The sequence below is a fragment of the Solenopsis invicta genome, chromosome 4 (genome assembly GCF_016802725.1).
Source record: "Solenopsis invicta isolate M01_SB chromosome 4, UNIL_Sinv_3.0, whole genome shotgun sequence".
NCBI lineage: Eukaryota > Metazoa > Arthropoda > Insecta > Hymenoptera > Formicidae > Solenopsis > Solenopsis invicta.
In genome coordinates this window covers 14,870,693-14,895,324 of record NC_052667.1, presented here as the reverse complement: position 1 = coordinate 14,895,324, position 24,632 = coordinate 14,870,693, and the positions used below count along the sequence as shown (strand labels likewise).

The 24,632-nt window shown below is 37.0% G+C and overlaps 1 protein-coding gene across 12 annotated transcripts in view; it reads left to right on the top strand.

The window, feature by feature from the left end:
- The window catches only part of LOC105199534, a 147,546-nt gene that overhangs the window by 64,974 nt on the left and 57,940 nt on the right, over positions 1–24,632 (top strand). For all 12 annotated transcript variants that reach the window (XR_005574613.1, XR_005574615.1, XR_005574614.1 and 9 more), the window contains one exon: positions 10,920–11,483. Coding sequence is in view for 8 of the 12 variants with exons in the window: in XM_039448472.1 (XP_039304406.1) it covers positions 10,920–11,483 (564 nt within the window). In the remaining 4 variants the exon portion in view is untranslated. The remainder of the gene's footprint in view (positions 1–10,919; positions 11,484–24,632) is intronic.

Genomic DNA, 24,632 nt, shown 5'->3' with positions numbered 1-24,632 from the left:
CCGCTAGCGTAAGCATTGTAGTACTTAAGTAAATTTTCGCGTTCCGCTTATTCGTTTTCGTTAACTCTCTTTATCTTTTCCGTTCTTTGCTTGCGTCGACTGATGATTTCGTTGCGTTTGATTCTACTCTGTCTCCGTCCTATGCTACAATACATGTTATTTCTCTCTGTTATATCGGCCTGACTTTGCTTAATTTCTCGCCTACCCGTCTCCTCCAGTAAGAGAGCCGCTTCGTCCCTGTCTCCGCTACCCCGCCCCTCTACCGGTTAGAGGAGCTAGCTGGCCGCGTGCGAGCGACGATTCCGCTTTCGTGATGAGTTATCGCGTGATACGAATTGGCGTTTAGCGTGGAAAAGTGAACCCGGCGACGCGACCGGAGTAATCGCGTCTGGCGCCCAATTTCGCGATTTGGTTGGAATCTAGCTGTCGGTATTCTCGTCGCTCTCGCGCGCGCTTCGTGTAGCGTTTCCGCTACCTTGTTTGATCGCGCACTTCGCCGTTGCTCTCCGGCGTCCGAAAAGTGCGTGACAATATATATATATTGCGCGCGCGCGCGCGCTTGTGTGTGTGTGTGTGTACACACATACATTATAATCTTACTTGTAAGTTGAAATCATGGCATCACAAAAAATAAATATATTGCTTAACACTACAAAAACGCGTGATATCAGTACAAAATTACCTTTTCAAAAAAAGGTAAAAGAAAGGTTCCAATTTATGTGTGTGCGCGCGCACCTTATTTATAATTTTTGTTAAAAACTCAAGTGGTACTATTTTTTAATTCAACCTAAATGTATTTTTTCCAAAAAATGTATGAAATCTTTAAATTATAAAGAGAATATATTGCTGTTTGAAATAACTGTTGTACTACTTGAACGATTAAATTCCAAGTGATAGTATATTTATTTTTTAAGTAAAACACAAGTAGCGGTATCTTTAATTCCTTTTTAAATAAAATTTAAGTTGTACTGTGTTTATGTATTTTTATTGAAACATTTTTCTGTTCTAACCTAAGTGGATGTACTTAATTTAAAAAAGTTTTAATGAAATATGTAACATTTAATCTCAAAGAATTAAACAGAAATGAGAATGTTTTATTAAAATAAAAAATTTTTAAACTACAAAAAATTGGCGCTGCTAAATGTCTAACTATAATCTAAATAAAATGTTGTAAAACAGCAGCGCCAATTTTTGTAGTTTAAAAACTTTTTATTTTAATAAAACATTCTTATTTCTGTTTAGTTCTTTGAGACTAAATGTTACATATTTTATTAAAACTTTTTTAAATTAAGTACATCCACTTAGGTTAGAACAGAAAAATGTTTCAATAAAAATACACAGACACAGTATCACTTGAATTTTTTTTAAAAAGGAATTAAAGATACCGCTACTTGGGTTTTACTTAAAAAATAAATATACTATCACTTGCATTTTATTCGTTCAAAGTAGTACAAGTTATTTCAAACGGCAATATATTCTCTTTATAATTGGCGCAATTTAAAGATTTCATACATTTTTTGGAAAAAATACATTTAGGTTGAATTAAAAAATAGTACCACTTGAGTTTTTAAAAAAAATTATAGATAAGGTGCGCGCGCACACACATAAATTGGCACCTTTTTTTACCTTTTTTTTGAAAAGGTAATTTTGTTCTGATAATTTATACTGTACACTTTATTACCCGAAAATAACGGTTTTCTAATGAGGTTTCCTTTTATTTATATGACATCGCTTATTTGTTTTTATTTTTAATTACTTACTTTCCATTTTTTGCTTTATATGTTTTATTATGATGTACAGGGTGTCAGGTAACTACCGCCCCTGATTTCGTGGATTGATAGATCAAGTAAAACTGAGCAAAAAAGTTTTTTACCATTTTTTAATATTTGCCATAGTTAACAAAATAAAAATTAATAAAGTCTGCGAATAAGCGCGTATCAGCGCGCGCAAGGACCGCCCGCCGGTCGCTGAGACGTAGGCAACCGCGGCTGTAGGCGCGGCGCGGTGCGGTGAGGAGGGAAAAGCAGCAGTAGCTGCGGCCTGCGAGCGGCGCGGCAAAGAGGAAGAAGGCTGCCCCTGCTGCCTCAGGAAGAAGGCTGCCCCTGCTGCCGTCTCAGCGACCGGTGGGCGGTCCTTGCGCGCGATGATACGCGCTTATTCGCAGATTTTATTAATTTTTATTTCGTTAACTATGGCAAATATTAAAAAAATGGTAAAGGACTTTTCTGCTCAGTTTTACTTGATCTATCAATCCACGAAACCAGGGGCGGTAGTTGCCTAACACCCTGTATATATTAATTATATAGTTTTTTTAAATATGTCTTTAATAATAATAAAATATTATTTTATATTTATTTCCTTTTAATTTAGTAAAATTAATTCTTATTTTACAGAAATATAATTGCATATTTTGGAGTGAACGTATAAATTTAAAGCGTATAAATATATTGTATTCCGTCTCTTTCTTTTCTGATCTTCTACTATTGCTGTCTTGCTTTTTTGTTTCACATTTTTGCCACTTAGGAGATGGAAGCGTTGCAGATCTTTCTTACACGAAAACATAGGAAGAGTGGTGGATACTAGCAATCCATATTTATATAGTCAAAGATGCAATACCTCCTGCACTGCTACTGCCACAAGTCATTATTACCACTCCCTAACCACTGACGACAATGCCGTCAATGTTATAGGTCACTGCTTACTTTTTTCAGTCCACTGCCGAAATTTTGAACACCAATGCCGGCTGTGAATTCCCCCTCGCCTTCACCCTTCCCTGAGGAAGGACGAAGGAGGGAAGTGCAGCCGCGCCAGTGGGTTGTCTCCGGCGGCGATAAATCCGTCGCCGCCAGGACACCGGCGATTTCTGAATGCGGGCAGGGAGAGGGCGACAGAACTCACCCTCTCCCTACCCACTGCCCGCGTTTTTTATCATTAAGGGGAAAGAGAAGGTCCCTGCTGATGTTGTAGGAACCTTCTGCGCCTCCCCCCCTTTGCCTCCTCTCTGGTGGCGCATTGGGAGCTTCTTCCCCCGCGCCCGCTCTGCCGCCTCCTTCTGCGACATGAAGGTGTCGCAGAAGAAGGCGAAAGCATTCCAATTTTCAGGGGCAGCCAGTATCCTCCCCACAACTGTGGCGAGATCTAGCTCTCCCCCTATCACCTCCACAAGAGCGCGCCGCTCCACCGTTCACGCCGGGCACCCCTCCAGGGTGTGTTGGGCCGTGTCCCGTTCCTTGGGGCAGTGGTGGCACTTCGGTGTGGCCTCCCGCCCGGTCATCTCGTGCAGGTACTCTCCGAAGCAACCATGCCCGGAGAGCACCTGCGTCATACGGAAGGTCAAGCCTCCGTACGACCTTTCCAGCCATTCTTTTAAACCGGGCTGGAAGGCCTCTACCACCCTTAGGCCCACCCTGGTGTGTGGGAGCCGCTCCTGCCAGTGCTGGATGACGCCCGCCTTGGCCAGGTTTCTCCTGGCTTCTAGCATTTTGGGCGTCACCACCGTGCCCTCCCGGGCCAGCTCTTTCTTCCACTCGTACGTGTCGAGCAACGTGCCCGACACGTACACCCATGGAGCTGATCCGGCCAGCACCAGAGCGGCATCCCGAGCCCCGATGTTGTACGAGCGTGCAACCCTGATGGCCATTTGGCGCTGTTCTCGATACAGGACGTCGAGGTTGCGCCTGCTGGCCACCAAAAACTCGTACCACATAGGGGCACCGTATAGCGCGATAGAGCGCATCACGCCCATGTAGAGGTGACGTGCTTTCTCTGAGGGGGCCCGGTGAGCACCTGCACCAACTTGAATGTCAGGGGTCCGAAGCGCCACCGTCCCACCCATTCTTTCAAAACAGGTCCAATAGCACCGACGGCGCGAGAGCTCGGGACAGACTCTTGCCCCACTCCTCGACAGCACGTCACCTCGTATTGAGGCGCCACACTTTCTGCTCCACGGGGCCGCCGCTCGGTTTTGACGGCGCGCGCATCTTTCTGCGTAGGCATCTGCCTACACGCGCGCCTCGAGCATCTACGGGAGCGCCCCGGCCACCAGCATCGCTGCTACAGTGGCGATGGTTCGATATCCTCGTGCGGCCTGTACGAGCAGCCCCCCGCTGGGCGCTCTGTAGGAGTGACGACTGGCTGTCATATCGGAGTACCACACGGGGCGTCATAGAGCGCGACCGACCGGATCACCCCAAGATAGAGGCGGCGAGCTCCCCCTCCGGGTCCCCCGAGATTGGGCATAAGCCTGCCAAGGCTGACACCACCCGCACTCGAGGGACTAGCCGCAGGAAGTGCGGCACGAACGTCCATTTGCTGTCGAGGACGAGACCCAAATATCTCGTCTGGGTCCCGGTTGGGACTCGGATCCCTTTCACGGTCAGCTGGGCCCCGCGTGGTGGCCCCCTCACCCGAGGTCCGGCGAACCAGACGACCTTGGTTTTTTGGGGAGTCACGCGCAAGCCTAGCGACCGTATACGACCCACCAAGTGTGCCATTCTAGCCTCTGCGAAGCAAGTAGTGCTCCTCCAATCCTCTTTCTAGGCTAGGAGCAGCGTGTCATCGGCGTAACACACTACTCCCAGCCTGCAAAGGAGGGCGCCCCGGAAGACTCAATCGTAATCTAGGTTCCACAAGAGCGGTCCAAGGATCGATCCCTGCGGGATTCCCCCTGCACTCCCTCTCCGTATTTTTTCTAACCTAACCTAACCCTATTTTAGTTGTAATTTGACCAAGGATATTCAATTGATTACGTTGCAATATTAGATTTAAAATTAAACTAAAATAGAATTAGGGAACGGGCTGCAAGGAAAGGTTCTTTGTACTACACGTAAAAATTTTTCCTAACACAACCCATAATTTCAAATCTAATACTACAAATTTCAATAATAGGGGTAGGTTAAGTTAGAAAAATTACGGGGAGCGGGTGCAGGGGAAGAGGCGGAGCCTTTCCCCCGCCCACGCGTTCTTAGTATTACATTATTATGTGTATATGTGTGTATATGTAAATATATGTAAGTATATGTGTAGTTATGGCTTTTAATTTTCATAAACTTTTTATGATTATAACTTTTTATCGAAGGGCGAGCGACGGCTAAAACTTGTTGGACGTTACTCAGGATCATGACCGTGACAACATGTATCAAGGTCAAGGTCATCGGGGCAGCCTCTCCTATTCGATATATTTATCTTTACTTCTTATTTTTTATTATTTGCAAAAATCTGTGAAACTATTCCTTGAAATAAAATATTTGGTTGCTCTAAAAAGGGCAGATTATCCGTTGCTGCAAGGAGATTTCAAAAATTATATCCTTGAAGTTTTTTTCATAATAATATTCAAAATAATTATTTTGATAAAGTGGCTTATGGATCATACAATTGTTAACAAATAATGATAAACATGCGTTTGCAACATTTTTCTAATAAATTGTATTAATCAATATTTTCATTTTGAAATGCCGCGTTGTGACTTATGGCTTTAACCAATTGTTCGACACTCTTATAACGACATAACCAATAACATCCAGTCGACTGCTGGATATCGTCGAGTGAACACGTGTTGTGTGATCGTAACGTAAACACGTATTTCTTTGAATAATTTTAACGCATTGAATGATTGTACTGATCAGAGTAGTGATTAATAATATAATTAAGTGATTAATAATATAATTAATTAATTAATAAAGTTGATCGATTGGTTTGTCGCGCAGTTTCGCGTTTATCGATCAAGTGCAGAGTAAATAGTGTAAATGTAGTGAAATGTGGTAAAATACCTTTGAGGGATACATCTGGATAAAGGACAAATTTAAATTGACCTGTCGCATCGTGGAAACAATAAACTGATCACCGTGTGCATGAGTAAACGTGCTTAAACTTGTTTGAAGCCCCCTCCTCCCCCCGTCTCACTCTCTCTCTCTCTCTCTCTCTCTGTATTTCTCTTTCCTTTCTTCCCTTCTTGTGCGTTTTGAAAGTGCTACTTTCAACTTGCGAGTGCACATTTAAGTAATCTAATTTGCATTAAATTTTATTATTTGCGAGCATATGTACTACATTCATTATAATAATGTAAACTTGAAGATTTCACGGTCATCACGATATTGGACGACCGGATGACAGATCGAAATTTGACAAGTTAAAAGTAGCATAATTAAAGTGACAGAGAGAGAGACAGAGAGAGAGAGAGAGAAAGTTTAAATAGGAATGTGCTGTCCGTGTATTTTTATCAGTCATTTGAGCGCAGGAGGCGCCTCACGGAAACACCCGCGTGTAACAGTGAGTTGCGCCGCCGCTGTCTATCACTTGTATTCGACGCTAACTAATTTTTCTTGTAAGTTGAAAACTAAGCTTCGGACAAATTTTTGCAGAAGGAAAAAACGTTTCAGAATTCAATTACGAATATGCCAGTTTCGGGACCAATATGTTATGTTGAATCACCCTATACACACACGCACGCACGGACGCACGCACGCACGCACACACATATACTACTGTGTCCAAAAAGTAAGGTGACATTGCATTTATTTCGAAAATTCTTTATTTATTCTTGCAAATCAATTTCGTCCCCTTCAAAGTAATCCCCCCCTGATATAATACACTTATTCCAACGGATTTTCCAATCTTCAAAACAGTTGTAATAATCGATTTCAGGAATGGCCTTTAGCTCCTTCTTCGCAGCGAAACGGTGTCCCCGGAGCGGTCGCTTGAGTTTGCTGAATAGCCAGAAGTCGCATGGAGCCAAATCAGGTGAATACGGTGGTTGTGGAACGATATTAGTCGAGTTTTTGGTTAAAAAATCACGAATCACCGTTTCGAGTCGATAGAAGAGATTCAAGCCGCTGCGAAGAAGGAGCTAAAGGCCATTCCTGAAATCGATTATTACAACTGTTTCGAAGATTGGAAAATCCGTTGGAATAAATGTATTATATCAGGGGGGGATTACTTTGAAGGGGACGAAATTGATTTGCAAGAATAAATAAAGAATTTTCGAAATAAATGCAATGTCACCTTACTTTTTGGACACAGTAGTATGTATACTGGAATTGGGCAAGATAATATGAACACCTTTTTTGACTGGTCTTGAGGCTTTTGTGACCGTTGATATCGTTAACCGAGAAGGTTTCCGGGTGGATGCCACGTGCGTGTTGAGCACTTTGCCGACGTTTCGCAAACATTGCATCTTGCATCATCAGGGCTGAGAGCTCCGATACTGAGCTTCCTTCGGTTGTAGTAATCTTTATATAGCCTTGTTGCGCCGGGGGGGGGGGGAGGGAGGTTGATTTGGCCAGCCAATCAGAGCGTTTTGATTGACTGGCCGGTCAATTAAAAAACCCGGGAGAACGGTATGCCAAATAGGATTTACTTGAAGGCTTTTGTTGCGGTTGAGGTTGTCAGGATGTTTTAAAATTTCCAGACTTTCTTAATATTTTTGGCGAAGTAGTCTTGTGACAGCGCAATATGGTAGACTTATCATACTGCACGGCATGTCCAATCTCCATCTAATGTTCCGCCAAGGCTGATTGCGAAAAATGGATGTATTTGGCACACTTTATGTACAGAACTCATAAAAAATTTTTAATATAATAAATAATGAGTCATCTATTTTTTTTTTAAATCCGTCCGATTTGTAAAAGAATGCCTTATATGTAACAGTAGTAAATGTTAGGGCTAACGCTTCGACACTACGTAGATACGAGAACTATATTTGTGTTAGTTGGTTGGACTGAACTCTGTCTTCTAGAAACACTAAGAGCAACGGAGAGCGATCTGGCTATGTTGCGCGCACCGAACGCTTGTAATTTGACATTAGTGCGCGCTGATCTTGGCACTAGAATTGCGGCACAATCTTAAGGAGTGGTGATGACGATTCATGAAAAGTCTAATCTTACCGAACATCCTCAAGGGACTCTAAAACCGAGTATATAACGTCGCGATTCTTGTAGAAGATCGCTCTTTCCAATAAACTGAATTGATCAGATCCGCCAATTTGCCTGTCTGAAGTAACATCCCGTAATAGTGAATAAAATGTTTTCTGGTGAATAAAATGTTCTCTCAGAAACCGTTCACTCTCTTGTTTAAGTTCCGAGTTGATAAATTACATGATAGAGCATTTCATCGGCTTTCTCGGAAAAATCGATTTAGTTCCGATCAGCCTGTTTTCTGCGCCGAACCAACAACCCGGAGGTAGAGCATTCTCTGCGCCTCGGAGAAGTCTCAGTCAGCACAATTTGCCAATAATCACGGGAATCCCTCGATCACGAACATTATCGCAAAGCGTTACACCTGATGACACATGCTGGGATTTAAATCTCCAATACTTTTGTCAGCATTCCGAGACGGGATGCGAACTGCACGTTTGCTTGCGCGTCACGGCTGAATACCGATCACTCGAGATCGTGCGTAAAAGCTGTCACGCGATAGTCGCGCCGAGATCAAGCGCGACAAAAACAATTCGCGAACATGATATTTCTGTTTTCATTGTAATAATTGAATACGTTTGCGACAAAATTATATTATTTAATTACAAAGAGATGACGCGAAATATGGAATTAGATAAGCCATAGTTTATTTGAAAAGGGGTCTCGAGGGTATAAAAAGTGTCAGAGCGTTTGAGTGCATGGGCCTTCGTTTCTGAAAAATTTGCATGTAAAATTTGGCATTTGCCGCGCGGTGCGTTAAGTACGATCGTGTAGTAGATAAAGCATGAAGCGTGATGGCTGAGAAGATTAAGGCGCACTTCTTATTTTGCCTTTGGCGGCTGCGTGAAGAGAGGTGTTCGAATTTTGTGCCAATTTTTTTTTTTCAATAATAGCTGCATTTATTAATTGTAAATAATTTCTATTATTCTTAGCAAGATATTAATCGTTACATACTATTCGTTATATGTAACAAAATCTAATAATCAGAAAGTTTGCATATTTATTTAAGTTTATTTATTTATTTTTATACAATTCTGACATTGCTATACATTGTCTTGATATTATTGTTGGCGGAGAAAGAACAGAATTGAATACGCGATATGATGCAATCAAAACTCAATCGTTAACACACTATTTATTATCTGCGCCGAAATTTAAAAATGTGCTACAATTTGTTTGGTATGAGTCAAAATTAGCACATGAATGCGAAATTTTTAGTAATGTGAATCAATTATGTTTTCCTCTAAACATACATAATATTAAATGTTCTTGTAAAACACGTTATTTTTTTATACAATGTTTATGGTGCACAGTTAATTTGTGTTTCCAATATTTTTACGTAAATTTTCACTCACAACATTGTACAGCAATATCAGAATTGTATAATGAATAAAAATAAATAAATAAACTTGAATAAATATGTAAACTTTCTGATTATTACATTTTGTTACATGTAACGAATAGTTTGTAACGATTAATATCTTGCTAAAAATAATAAAAATTATTTACAATTGATAAATGTAGTTATTATTGAAAAAAAAAATTGTTACTGCGAGGTTTTGAACATCTCTTTTTACGCGGCCGCCGAGGGCAAAATAGGAAGTAGGCCTTAGTCTTCTCAGCCAGCGCGCTTCATGCTTTAACCTACCGCACAATCGTACTTAACGCACCGCGTGGCGAATGCCAAACTTTACATGCAAATTTCTCAGAAACAAAAGCCCATGCACTCAAGCGCTTTGACACTTTTTATGTCCCTCGAGTCTTCCTTTTGAATGAACTATGGTTTATCTAATTCCGTATTTGCGTCATCACTTGTTAGTGTAGAAGCGAATCTTTTGTAATTAATTTGTTTTTTTATCTTATTGTTCATAACAATATCTCACAGCTTTACAGATAAACCTTTGCATTTGAAACACACCCGTGTTTAATTTTTGTGGATCCGTATTGAGTACTAGAATTCCCGGCGAATTAATCCGTGTTCGGTAAATACGGGTCGTTATATAATTAATTACAGTTGTTTAAAATTACAGCGAGAGCGAGAGAGAAAAATCGTAGTCAGAAAGCCGACCGGTAAAATTGAGCATGTGTATTAAGAACATTTTAAACTCATTTTTTAAAAATATGGTAGCAAAATACAATGTTATTATTTATAGTTAAATTTGCCGTAAAATAAAATTTAATTTATAGTTGTAAAAAGATTTTAATCAAAAAAATTGAAAGTGGTGGGGGGTATTTTGAAATATTTTAGATTTAAAAAAATTTGATTACGCTGTTATAAAATGCTGTTGAAACCATAAAACTTCTCAACTTAAACAAGCATGCCTTCTACGGTCGCAGTTAGATCTTTGTGCTTATATTATTTGTGTGATTTTATATATTTTCCTCAAATTCAATAAATTGTGCGTCGAATTGTTTTTTCAATCATAACACAGCTCTACATTGAACAAAATTTAGTAATATTACGTATTATTAAAATTAAAATTAATATTAATCCCCTCTCCCTCCCCTGAAAAAACTGTAAAGAATTTATTGCGAAAAATATCACCTCATGACTGAAAAAACAATTTGGCGCGCAGTTTATTGAATTGAGGAAAGTATATAATATCACACAAATAATACAAGCACGGAGGTCTAGCTGCGACCATAGAAGGGATTCTTGTTTAAGTTTTGTTGTTACAGTAACGGTTAAATATCTCTCTACATAAAATTTCTATTACTAAAAGAATATTTTATATTTTTCATTGTTTTGCTGATATTTGTTTAGAAACGTAAAAATCAATTTTTTAAGGGGATGTTTCAACTTAAAAAATCGTTTTATAGCAGCTAAAACAATTGTTTTGTTATTAAATTTCTGCATTCTATACTTGTGCAAAATTTAAAAATTTTTTTGAATTTCACATTTGCCGAATCTCCCTTGTTAGTTAGATCTTTTAAAACTATTTCTTGTAATTTAGTAACACTTTAGTGTAACACTTATATATTCATTTTTATAACTTTTATTAAATATAGAAATATATGGGCCTATTACTATAGTACCTGGAGCTCCATACAATCTAATATTTCTTCTTCATGGTGAGCAATATAGAAAAAATGATACTAGAAATAATGGATTAATTCATCAAAGACAGATACCTCCGGAAGGAGGAGGAGTTATATCAATGCAAGGAAATAATGGATTACCATTATGGCTGGTTCCATTAAAACGATTACCTACTATTATAGATTGTACTAGTATCGACATTGATCAATCTGGAAAACCTGATTGTATTGTCGTTGGTAAACAAGGTCTGCTTATTAGCATAGAACCGATTGCTGGAACAATTCATTGGAGTTCCACAACTCGCACAGTTTCCAAATTACCAGTTATTATACCAGACATTGATGCAGATAATATTGAAGATTTATTAAGTATAGCGATAGATAATGCAAATACGTCATCCTTCGTTTTCCTGTCTGGCAAGACTGGTCAATTAATAAAGAGTTATTCAATTTACAATTGCATTTCTATTGATATATACAATCTTGTTTCTAATGGTAATATATCCTATGATTGTTACGATGGCAACAACAAACGTATGTTATTTAAATATTCTTTATGTTTTACTCACGCAGCATGTAACATTGCAGTAACATTATATTAATATCTTTACTATATTAAATATCCGCGGCATGTTCATAAATATTTCTTTAATATTTTGATAATATTAGTGCACTGTTGATACACCATTTTTACAATATTACACTGGTAATATTCTAGTAGTATTACGACTTATCTGTAATAATATAATATTTGTGCAATATTAAGCCATATCTACAACTACTTTATTGTGATATATTATATTACTATATTGTAATGTTTGTGCAGTTGGTCAATAAAAGATTGCACTTTTTATGACTTTGGAAGGCATAAAAAATTTTTATAATGTAAATCATCATCTCTAGATGTATATAGGGAATGCTGTTAGTGACAACTATTAAAATAATATCTACACATATAAATAATACAAGATGGAATAAAGAAATGTATTTATGTATTTATTCCACGAAAAATTCTCAAGATACGTTTTGAATGCTATAAGTTAATAGTAAATATAATGGAGCAAGCCATTTTTTAAAACAAAATTAGTAATTATGTACTGTAATCGATGCTATCTCAATAATCTTGATATATTATAATAGTTATCAAGGACATGGTGACTTGTAAAAGGTTTTAAGCAATGCTCACTTTTTATTAAAAAATTATTAATAAATGTTTATTAATAAAAAATTAAATTTCTGTCATTTAGAAATTAAATTGGGACTTTCACGCAAAGCGAGGGCCACCCCTTCCCTCGCTTACAGAGCGAAACGAAGTGTATAATTCTGTTCCAAATGTTAAAAAGATTTTAAGTGATAGTCATCCTTCGGAATATCAAACGGAATATTTATTAACAACATGAGATATGCGGATGATACGATCATCCTTGTTGATAGTCTGAAAGATCTTCAAAGAATACTACGAGGGGCGATCCAAAAATAAGGTTACAAAGTTGGCAGTGAAGAGGGAGCGTTTTATTCAGAAAAACCAATGTATTTACTTTAAATTATATCCCTAACATTATTTTTTGACATAGCTGTTTAAGCATTTGTCGCTTTGTGGGATAAGGTTAAAACATTCCTTCTCATAAAATTTTAGCCCTTTCTCTTTAAGCTAAGTTTTTGCAAAGTCTTTCATTTGTTCGAAATGAATTATCGGCTTCCTAAGTACTTCTTGAAGTGACTTTCACCTGTTCCCTTACTTATAACCTTACTTTTGAATTGCCCCTCGTAGATGAAATCAACAGCGTGTGAAAGGAATATGGACTCAAGATCAATATAGCCAAAACGAAATTTATGATTGTCAGCCGATAGCGTTATGAGGATGCCTTGCTGCACATTGACGGCGATAATATCGAAAAAGTAACTTACTTTAAATATCTAGAAACAATGTTCGTTGAAAAATGGGACTGTAATTAGGAAGTCAAAATTTGCACCAGATTGCAAGGAGAGAATTTGCGAAGTTGCAATCTTTTTTATTTATAGAAAACTTTTTTTGGATTTGAGACTGAGAATGGTAAGGTGCTACGTGTGGCCGATCCTGCTGTACGTTGTTGAGGCCTGATCTTTTAAGGTCTGATTGCTTAACCGCATTGAAACTTTCAAAATGTGGATCCTCAGAAGACTTTTGCGTATACCTTGGACAGAGCGCGTTACAAACAGCGAGCCAGAACGGAAAGACAGCTGTTAAATATAATTAAGCACCGAAAAGTTTTGTATTTGGGCCTTATTCTGAGGGATGCTAGATATAATATCCCAAAAGTGATGCTGCAAGGAAGGATAGAGGGTCGATATGATCCGGGACAAAAACAGCACATGTGGTTGCAAAATATTAAAGATTGATGTAGAATTGGAAATGCTCAAACTATTTTCAGGCGCGCTAAGAAGGGGACACTAAACGTGATTTTTTGAGAGTGGACGGTATCCGCCTAGGTGCAGTTAAGCACAAGGCAATACAAGAAGTCATCCATTAAAGAATTATTATCATAAAATGGAATACAACTATGAATCTCGTTTTGTCCTGTAAGCAAGGAGATATGGGGTGGATCTCGTTTTGCCTCTTAAACAGGGGGAGTTGTGGACCTTGTTTCACGTGGAAAGTTAAAAACCCAGTGAAAAGAGCATGCGTAACCAGGGGAAGGGCTCCACTCACAATAATTGTAATCTAATTCAACTTCAATTTAATTTCTAAATGATGTAAATTTGATTTTTTTGTTAATAAGTTTTTAATGAAGAGTGAACAATACTTTTATAAGTCACTCAGAACCATGTCCTTGATAACATATCAAAGTAATTAAATGCTGCTCTCCTTTTAAATATATATTTTTTTATTTTTTTCCGTAGAATCAGATCGGAAATAAAACATTTTCATTAAAAAAATCAACTTTGGTAACCTAAAGTAGATTCTAGATCCAAAATATAACTCATCAGATGATGCTGTTTAAATAACACAACTTTTATTTGAAACATTTTTTTAAATACATTGTTTTCAAAATTTAGATATTTTGATGTCTAATTTAAAATGGCTAAACATGTTTTGGCTCAAGTCGGATACAGAATTCGTAGTATTCTAAGATTTGATCATCTGGAATACTTATTTCAAACGGGATCTTTCGACTGGTAACATTAATCTTTTGTATCACTTTCGCAATGTAGTACGTTCTCTTGTCAGTCTACCACTGTTAGTGACAATGAACATTTATAATGTTGGGAGTACAAATTAGTTTGGTCCGTTTTTTTTTTTGTGGTCAAAATGGCATTTATTTCAGAACAAATTAAATGAACAGATTAATCAAAGTATTGTTCTGCAAGCTTTCTGCGTTTGACATGGATCTTCATCGAGTGATGCCTCCAATTCTTTGTCTTCGAATTTTTTCGGCTGTCTAGAGCGAGACTTGTCTTCAACGCTGAAATTACCATTCTTGAAACGTCGAAACCATTCCTTACATGATTTATCAGGTGGGACATTGTCACAATAGACTTCTATCAGCATTTGATGTACTTCAGCTTCACTTTTTTTTAATTAAAGCAGAAAACTAAAAACTCCCTCAAATGCTGCTTAGTTAACACAACAGTTGACATATTCAATACAGTAAAAAAACAGAGGTTCAGAGGTATGAAACTCAAAGCGATATGTACTGGATATTATTAACAGATGTTTAACCTTTCTGAAACCACCGCAATCAGCTGTTACTATGACACATTCATAACAGCTAGAGTTATTTTTTGGAAACGGATCAGACTAATTTGTATTCCCAATATATTTCTTGATATATACATAGTTTTCTTGGTAAATTTTACTATAGACATATACCTGTAGATCATTTAAATATAAATCTTTCTAGATTTTTTTTTGTCATATAATGTAAATTACGATACAGTGTAATACTTTTATGATTCCGATTTTTATAATAAATTTATAATTAACCATACAAGTTTTATAAAGAAATTTCATTTTTTTTACTTTTGAATGGTCGTTTTTTAAAGACTTGGATTATAAATTTGAACCCAGGAAGACTTGACGGTTTTATTTTTATAGCTAGGTTATTTGCCTTTATTGGATGATCTATTATGTTAGTCAATATGTATATTACAGATACATTTGCGATTATTAATACACAGAATAACCTGTTCTAAGAAAAATTTGATTTTGATTTTGCTTTTTGTCACTTTTAAGTAGTTTACTGATCAAGTATGTTTTTATAATTAAAATTTTACATATTTTTTTTCTACGACTGAAGAAAACTAATTAAGATTAAAATATGTATTTGCCATTTAGATGTATTTGTATTAAAATAAAAAAATTAAAATATAATTATTGTTTAAATTAATGAGAAATTAAGCACTGCCATACAGAGAGAAACCTGCAAAAGGTGCCATGCCAGCTTTTTTCCTATAACGCTTCGAAACTCCCGTACACTAGCGACGCACATCCACTTAGGCCGGAATATGAACTACAAGTCACATCTATTTGCGATTCGCCGTTAAAAACAGTGTGGATGTTAGCATGGACAACAACCCACATCCATTTCACGAGAAATAGATGTGGGTTGTTGTCCATCCCAACATCCATTTTGCTGTTGACCAAGGTGATGCGTATTTGCATGCTACATCCACAGTAGGACTCGAGAATGTGCACAAATGATTAATTACGTGTACGTTCGCATAATTTTTTATTTATTATAGTGTGAATTATTTTGATTAACATTGATATTAATACACATCAATGTTATATGTTTATGCCCATATTTTGCATATTCATATTTTTACTTAAAAAAAGATATTTAATAATAACAGAGAAAATTTTTTAATAAAGAAGCATTTTATTTTACACAGTGCTTTAAAAATAATTACATCATTGCATAATATTGCATCATATGATAAAGATGAAATAAATGTCTTTCTACCAATGAATATACCACCTTTTCATTTTTACAAAATTCCTTATTATTGAAATGTCTCCAAATATTATGTTTTTGAGAAAGTTAGGTTTTTTAATTTTTTTAAATCTTAACACAACTTTTTTTCTCTCTTTTTCTTTCTTTCTCCTTTAACATGATTGATTTAGTTCTTAACTTCCGATTTTTTCTTGGGTTAGATAAAGACGGATAATAGATCCCTGTCCGTCCTTTGTTTAGACCACTGGTTAGAGAGAGAAAGCATTGCGCTGGTAAACACGGAGCGAGCGGCGATTTATGTGTTATATAAATATTGTGCTTTAATTATACATGTTTCATCTCAAGTATGAATTTAATTATTAAAAGAATAGATTATTATACTTCTCTCTTTCTCTCTCTCTCTCTCTCTCTCTCTCTCTCTCTCTCTGTCTCGAGCGCTCTCTTGATTAGGTAGCTGTATAGTGCATAATCTCACGTAAGAACCCATCTTGACGGACAGTCGCCCGTCTTGATTGTTGTAAATGCGCCTTGGCGGACACTCGCGAGACTGAAGAACACTGAGGGTGCCGTCACATGGGGCGTAACTTGCGTAAGCGTAACTTGCGCCAATGATATTGTTTTACTGGAACAGCAGCTTCCGCCTAGTTACTTTACGCTTTTTACGTTATTATCGTTACATCAAATCTAGTTTCCTGCGTAAGAAACGCTGTGTCAGAATAAATGCTGAAAAGTTAACTGGTCCAAAAAAGGTCGAGACACTTAAATATCTCGGGAAATATAAGTTTCACAGAAAAATGTTTCAGGCATAAGTTGCATGGTTTTGAAGGGGGACATAAGATGGTGTCATTAATTTGACCTTAAATAGTTGCTTGAAGGTCACGTGAAGGTCACCTTCAATTTTTTAAATGGGACTGCCAACTTTTTATTACATATTCTTGTAGCTTATTTTGAGACCTTTCCAAAACACTACAAGAAAGTTTATTTTTGCTGAGTACTTTCCGAGTTGTGAGGTTTGAAAGCTACGTGTGCTATAACTTTCAAGCGTCACAACTCGGAAAGTACTTAACAAAAATAAACTTTTTTGTAGTGTTTTAAAAAATTCTCGAAATAAGTTACAAGAATACGCAATAAAAAATATTGATTGTTAGAGAAATACCGATATCCTTTAATTAGAGAAACTACTGATACTCTAATATTGTATTTTTGACAAAAACTATTTATTAACAGGAGTTCTTTTAATAGACAAAATTTCCAATTTCTTAACAAGAGTTTAGGTTTTAATCTAGGTGCGATGTATGCCCGCACAGGTTAGATTCGTACATAGATGATTGACACATACTAGTGTGCAGAGTTCCACATGAGGCGTACTTTCCGAGACGCGTAAATTACAAAAACCAATCGTAAATTTGTTTAGCATTTCTGTTAGAGAGTACAAGAGAAACCCTAATCAGCAATTGGTTGCATTAGATACGCATTTCTTGAAAATCCGCGAAATACGCTTCATGTGAAAGTAGACTTTTAAAATGGCGTAACGTATTTTAGTAAATTATTAGAATATGCAAATTACGCTACGCAAATTACGCCCCATGTGACGTCACCTTGAATACTGAAATCGTCGAAATGTCACTTTTTATAGACTCGCTGTCGAAATTTCGGGATTGACTGAACCGATTTCATTCGAACCGGTCGCAATCAAAAGCTCGTAAAAAGTTATTATAAAAGTCTTCTTAGAATTTTTTTTATTATAATCTTTGTTTCCGAGTAAATTCAAGTTAATTGAACGAAAAAAATGGGCAAGGCGAAAACTCCAGATAAAGCTACTGCGGTAGCGCTTCGACAATGCCAATGACATAGTCACAAACTTTTTTTTTTAGACCTGGCGTTGCGACGCTACCGCATTGCTGGATAATCCTCACGCTTATAAGCAAGAGAATAAAAGTAATACTTTCAGGTATCCATATATTCCATTAATCTTTACTACATTATTATTATTATTATTTATTGTACAATATTAAACGCGCGTATTGTCATTTTTAAATCATAAAGCTCTCGGAATATGTCATTATAACATATGCCATTATAATAAAATTAAAAAAATGGTAATAAGAAAGCCTTCTTCGGTTGTAGCTGGATCTTAATGCTTATGTTTATTTGTGTGATATTATATACCTTTTCAAATTCAACCAGAATGTGCGCCGAATTGTTTTTCTGATTGTAACACAGCATGTCAAATAAGAATTAGTAATTTAATAACAATCTGGATATTACTAATTCTTACTGATATTTTTAATGCAACATGCTATGTTACGACCGGAAAAACAATTTGGCGCACATTCTGTTTAAATTCGAAGAGGTATATAAAATCACACAAATAAACATAGGCATTAAGATTCAGCTACAACCAAAGAAGACTTTTTTATTATCATTATGTTATTACATTATCGGTCCAAAAACATACCTCTAAAATTGTAACGCTGATACTTTTCCGGTGCGGCGGGAGTATCGGGATATCTTTCGGTGCGTTGGGATATCGTGATCGGTTGCTCGGATGTGCTCGCCGGATGCCAGGATTTTTCGGTAGTAATGAGAACTCCGTGTTGAATACAATAATACAAACGTAACAATATATTTATCAAATGTAGTTGAAATACACAAGTAATAATAAGGCACCGGAGTGCTCGGTTAAACAATAATCGGACCCGCGCAAAATAAAAGAACGACGATTGGTCGGGCCGGACAAAATATAATTCGCGGCGTAACTTAATATTTAAACAAAAGAACAGATTCGGATAACTAAAGAAACGGACGGACTGGTATTATGCGTTATGCGCTCGGAGGTAATGATCGGAGTTGCTCGGTTAAACAATAATTGGACCCGCGCAAAATAAAAGAACGACGATTGGTCGGGCAGGTCAAAATATAATTCGCGGCGTAACTTAATATTTAACAAAAGAACGGATTCGGATAGCTAAAGAAACGAACGGACTGGTATTATGCGTTATGCGCTCGGAGGTAATAATCGGAGTTGCCGTGAAGCGGCTAACTTAAAGTGCGGTTAAACGGGTCGTGATTAGCCCGCGCGACGGACGGTCGCGATCGCGGAATCGGCGGCGCGCGGTGCAGCGGACGATTCCGCGATACGCGAGAGTGATCGACGTTAGAGACCTAAGTGATCTTACCTCGCGGGTAGTAGGTTTACGGATTGAGCCGGAGGACGTCGTCGAATATTCCCGACGACGGTGTTGGTCTTGAGAATACCCGAGAACGGACTTGCGGGACGAACGGTTCCTATTGGCTGAGAATACCCAGCGGCGGGAACGACGAGTATACCCGTCGCGGACAGAGGATGGGATTGGCCGAGTATTCCCAGCCGTTAGGACCGACGAGTATGCCCGTCGTGAGATAGTTGGAACGAGAATGCCCGTTCCCGAGGAAGTGCTTGAGAATACCCAAGCTAAGGAGCGCCGAGGATATCCGGCGCAGGAGCGGAGTAGGTGCGAGATCGGTGGCTTAGAGCGATCTGATTTCGGTTGCTTGCTGCCGGCTTATATAGCGGTCCGCGCGGTCGGATGTATGTATCAATCAGCGTGCGCAGTTGGGCCGGCCGGAGTGGAAACGCTTGCCGAACGCGGCGCGCGGCACGCATGGTAGCGCGTGATCGCGGCAAGCTTAGCCGAGCGTGTGCACGTGCTTGGTCTTACGCGTTGTGTTCGGCGTTTGGACCGGAGTGGCGGTGCGGCGGAGGGGCCTAACGTTACAAAATAAAAAAACATTTATAAAATGTGGGCGCTTTCGGCCTCTCTACGTCCCTGTCCAGAAATTGTCCAAAATCGTCTTTCTGAATTTTACGGCCTAAACGTAGCGTGGAAAACGAGATGGAAGAGAGGGGAGTGGAGAGGAGGGTAGAGATAACATCGCCGCTCGCTTCGTGTTTACCACTGCGATGCTTTCTTTTTCTCTCTCTAACCAATGATCTAAATAAAGGACGGACAGAGATCTATTGTCCATCTTTATCTAACCAGAGAAAAAATCGGATGTTTAAAAACTAAATCATTTATGCTAAAGGAGATAGAGAGAGAGAGAGAGAGAGAGAGAGAAAGAAAAAGAGTTACGTTAAAATTAAACAAAATTTTTTAAACTAATTTTCTCAAAAGCATAATATTTGGAGACATTTCAATAATAAGGAATTTTGTAAAAATAAAAAGGTTGGTATATTTATTGGTAGAAAGACATTTATTTCTTTTTCATCGTATGATACTATGTTACAATTATTTTTAAAGTACTGCGTAAAATAAAATGCTTCTTTATTAAAAAATCAAATTCTCTCTGTTATTATTAAATGCTTTTTTTTAAGTGAAAATATGAATATGCAAAATATTGATGAGAGCATAATATTGATGTGTATTAATATCAATGTTAATCAAAATAATTCACACTGTAATAAATAAAAAAATATGCGAACGTACATGTAATTAATCACATTGTGCACATTCTCGAGCCCTGTTGCGGATGCAGCATGTGGACACGCATCAGTTTTTGTCAACAGCAAAATGGATGTTAGCATGGACAACAACCTACATCCATTTTACGAGAAATGGATTTAGGTTGTTGTCCAAGCTAACTTCTACACTGTTTTTAACGGCGAGTCGCAAATGAATGTGACTTGTAGTTCATATTCCGGCCTAAATGGATGTGCGTCGCTAGTGTACGGGAGTTTTGAAGCGTTATAGAAAAAAGGTCGGCATGGCACCTCTCAGGTTTCTCTCTGGCCATACTTACATTATTGCTTGTTGTGGCCATTTTCGAATTGTTACTTGTTTTTATTAAGTATATAATTCAACCCCAATATAATTCAAACTTAAACTATTTATTAAGCCTACTTAGAATTGGCTGGATTATTATTGAAATTCGATAATCTCTAGTGTTCGCAAGTTGTCACCGTAGGTTAGCGTATAGATACACAAGACAATCTTGCGTTGCGCGTTTACATACAAGGGGAATCCTTGAAAGTAATCTCACTGATTTTAATAACATTTAATGAGTGTGTAGTGTTAACTCATATCTTTACTATAGTAAAGCCGTTCATTGCACAATTTTGCATTCTCGAGAAAATAACAATAAAATATTTCCAACGCCTATAGTACCGTTACAGATGAATGATTATTGAATAAGCGACGAAGCGTAACCGTTAGAACGTTGACTAGTAGGCTCACAGGTTTGTTCCCCGCGGATAAAACTTTTTTTTTATTTAAATCTTATGTTTTTTAATTGTTATATATAATTTTTAAATTGTTTTTAATTATTTAATATAAAATGTTATTTAAAAATGTCAAGGGATTTAAAAATTGTTTATTAATAAAATTCAAATTTTTTATAAACATAAAAAGATATATTTGCAATAAAAACTTACAATAACCGTTTTAAGAACTTTAAAATAAATAATAAATAAAAATGCCGTAAGAGCCAGCGCAGGTTGTTTGTGTGATAATTAGTTTATGTAATTGACAACAATTATTACAGACGTTTCGATCCTCTTGGATTATCTTCAGTGTATTCCACATGCGATGGTAATCAGGCTTGTGTAACGCAAGTACAAAAATTGACGGCCAAAAATGTTGTAGTGAAAGTATGCTCAATGTAATACATTATGATTAGCGTCATTGTATGAATAGCGCTACGTAAAACAATAAATAACGGAGTTCAAATAAATAAATGAGATGCAAAGCAACTTACACAAAAGTATTATGCGGAGATAGACTTACTTTTGTGCCTCTTGGCAGTTGTACAATGTCAACGCGATGTAGATAAAACGAGTAATTTCAGAAAACTGAGTAATGTAACGAAGCTGACAGTGAATATATAATATATTAATAATGAATCCGAGGAGAAATAATCTCTGTGAAGTTGGCCCCCGCTTTTTCAAAATTTGAAAAAAATAAGCACATTTCCGGTTGCCCCCCGAAGAGTTCGAGTTCTCGATCGATTAAAAAAAGAGTTCCGTTGATTAAAGCAATAAAAATATCATTTGAAATAACGGGGGGGTCAACCTTAAAATTTTGCAAATTTAAAGGTTCATAACTTTTCTTTGTCAACTTTAGCACATTTGTTTATTAAAGATAATCGATAGAACTCTTCGGGAGGGAAGGGGGGGGGGCTATCAGAACTCTAAAGAAATTGCAGAATTTCAAAAAAACAAATTTTTTTTTTTTATTTTTAATTCCCAATTTTTCGAAAAACTGGTATTTTATCACGAGTTCTAGTAGCACCTCAAAGAGTTCTAACAATTATTCTTAATAACTAAAGCGCTAAACTTAAAAACAAAATAGTTCTGCCGTCTTGAATATTCAAACAACAAAATTTTCAAAGTCCATAAAGGTAAAAAATTTTTTGCAAATTTTATTAATTTTTTTTAAATTCTGGTAGCCCCCTCCCCCCCCCCAAAGAGTTCTAACGATTATCCTTAATAACTGAAGCGCTAAAGCTGAAAACAAAATAGTTCTGGCATCTTGAATATTCAAATGTATGTATTATGATCGTTTGTCAAATAATCCCAGCAAACACGGATATGTAAATGTTAAATTGTCGTTATAAAACGAAATATAACAAGTAATATAACGAGACCATTACATGTAACACTCACGTTAGTTGTAATTTCCCACTCACAAAATATTAGTTATATAACATAAATATAAAATGTTATATAACTGTAATATAACGTACTTAAAATTTTACGTAACAGTAATATAATATTAATATAATTAAACAAATATTTGTTGCAGTGTTACATTGCTGCAATATAACTTTAACTATGGCTGCTATATTGCTGTGATATATTACTGTTATGTTACTGTAATTGTTATTGTTATTGAATGAAATTACTTGTTTTTCCACATACTAATTCTAGAGAATGTCTTTGAATTAATTTAAACGAAAGCGAAAGTTTGCTTTTGCTTTAAAATAATTCAAAGACCTTCTCTAGAATTAGTATGTGCAAAAGACCTTATCTTTAGGAAACAATCAGTATCTACAACACGTGTATTTTTATTCTATAATAAACAGGAAACGTTTGAAGAACTTATTACAAATAATTGATATTACAAATTTATTTTTATTAAAAAAGACATTTTTAGCATTCTATCTCAGATAAAAATGTATACTATTTTATTATATTTTTATACTAAAATTAATTTTAGTTGGCAAACAGTATTTCGTATTTTTAATGTATAGAATATATATTATACTTTAATAGAACAATATTATATACTTTTTGGATCATTGATGTAATAGGTTAACATTCTCGTTTATATGTGTGTGTGTGTGTGCGTGTGCGTGTGCGTGCGCGCGCGTGTGTGTGTGTGTGTGTGTGTATATATATACAGGGTGAGTCATTTTAATCTATGGACTCGAATATCTTCCAAATAACGGTATCTACAAAAAATGGTTTGAATAAAAGTTGACCAGGACAGAGGGGGTCATTCAATTGTACCATTGGTTTTGACCTTGAGGTCAATTTTGAAGATTATTTTAAGGTCACGATGGTTTTTTTAAATGGGACACCCTATTTTTGACTGCGGATTTCGAAAGAGCGGAAAATTTTACATCAAACTTGTCTTATGAAAAAATTGTTTTTGCGACCTTGCAAAGGTCAAAAATGAAGGTGAAATGCCTGAAAAATGATCTGGTATACTTTTTCTGAAATGACGTGGTTTTCTGGGTAACACAAATGTGCATAATGCTTAAACATTACTACTTGCAACTTTCGGCCGGATTCTTCGACGCACGCCTATTGCTCCCCTTCTACCGCTCGCGCTTTAGCAACGGCGCCGCCGGACGGCGTAACGCACGGTCCTGAGACGATGTATCGCGCTCCTTAGTTACGCCGTCCGGCGGCGCCGTTGCTAAGGCGCAAGCCGCGGGAGGGGAGCAATAGGCGTGCGTCGAAGAATCCGGCCGAAAGTTGCAAGTAGCTGACAGCACTGCGATACCTAATGCTAATAATCAACGATTGAAAAAAACTAAACAATTACGTTTGATTTAAGGTTTATAATTATTGTTATAATAGAGTTTTATTCCTTTTTTTTTACTCACTTCTGCATAATTGAAAAATTTACTATTTAAAGTTGCTTAAATTTAAAAATTCCAAACATACATACAGGGTATGTAGGTAATTACATTCACAAGTTACCTTTCCAGAATGGCTGATTATAGTCCTAATGAGATTGTTGATATTATATTAGTTTTAGGGGAGTGTCATAGCAATTATAATGCAGCATCAAGGCTTTGTGCTCAACGTTTTCCTGAAAGGCGACATCCAACTGATATGACAATACGTAGTTTAGTCCAAAGAGCTCGCAATGGACATTTTGTTCGTCAACGTCAACATCATGAATATGAGGAAAATGATGCGCGAGCTGTAACTATTTTAGCAATACTTCACCTTAATCCTCATGTTAGTACTCGCCAGATTGAAAGGGAAATACTACTAGGTATACTACAGGTATACTACAAAGAACTGTTGTTAGAATTTTAAGAGCTCTAAATTATCACCCTTTCCACATCACTCTTACGCAGGCTTTACAGCCTAATCATCATCTGATGCTTTTTGCTAGTGGGCTTTACAAATGTTACACGATGATCCTAATTTTTTTAGGTATGTGCTTTTCTCAGATGAGGCTAAATTTTATAGTGACGGACAACTTAATAGACACGACTGCCATTATTGGTCAGATGTTAATCCCCACTGGTATAG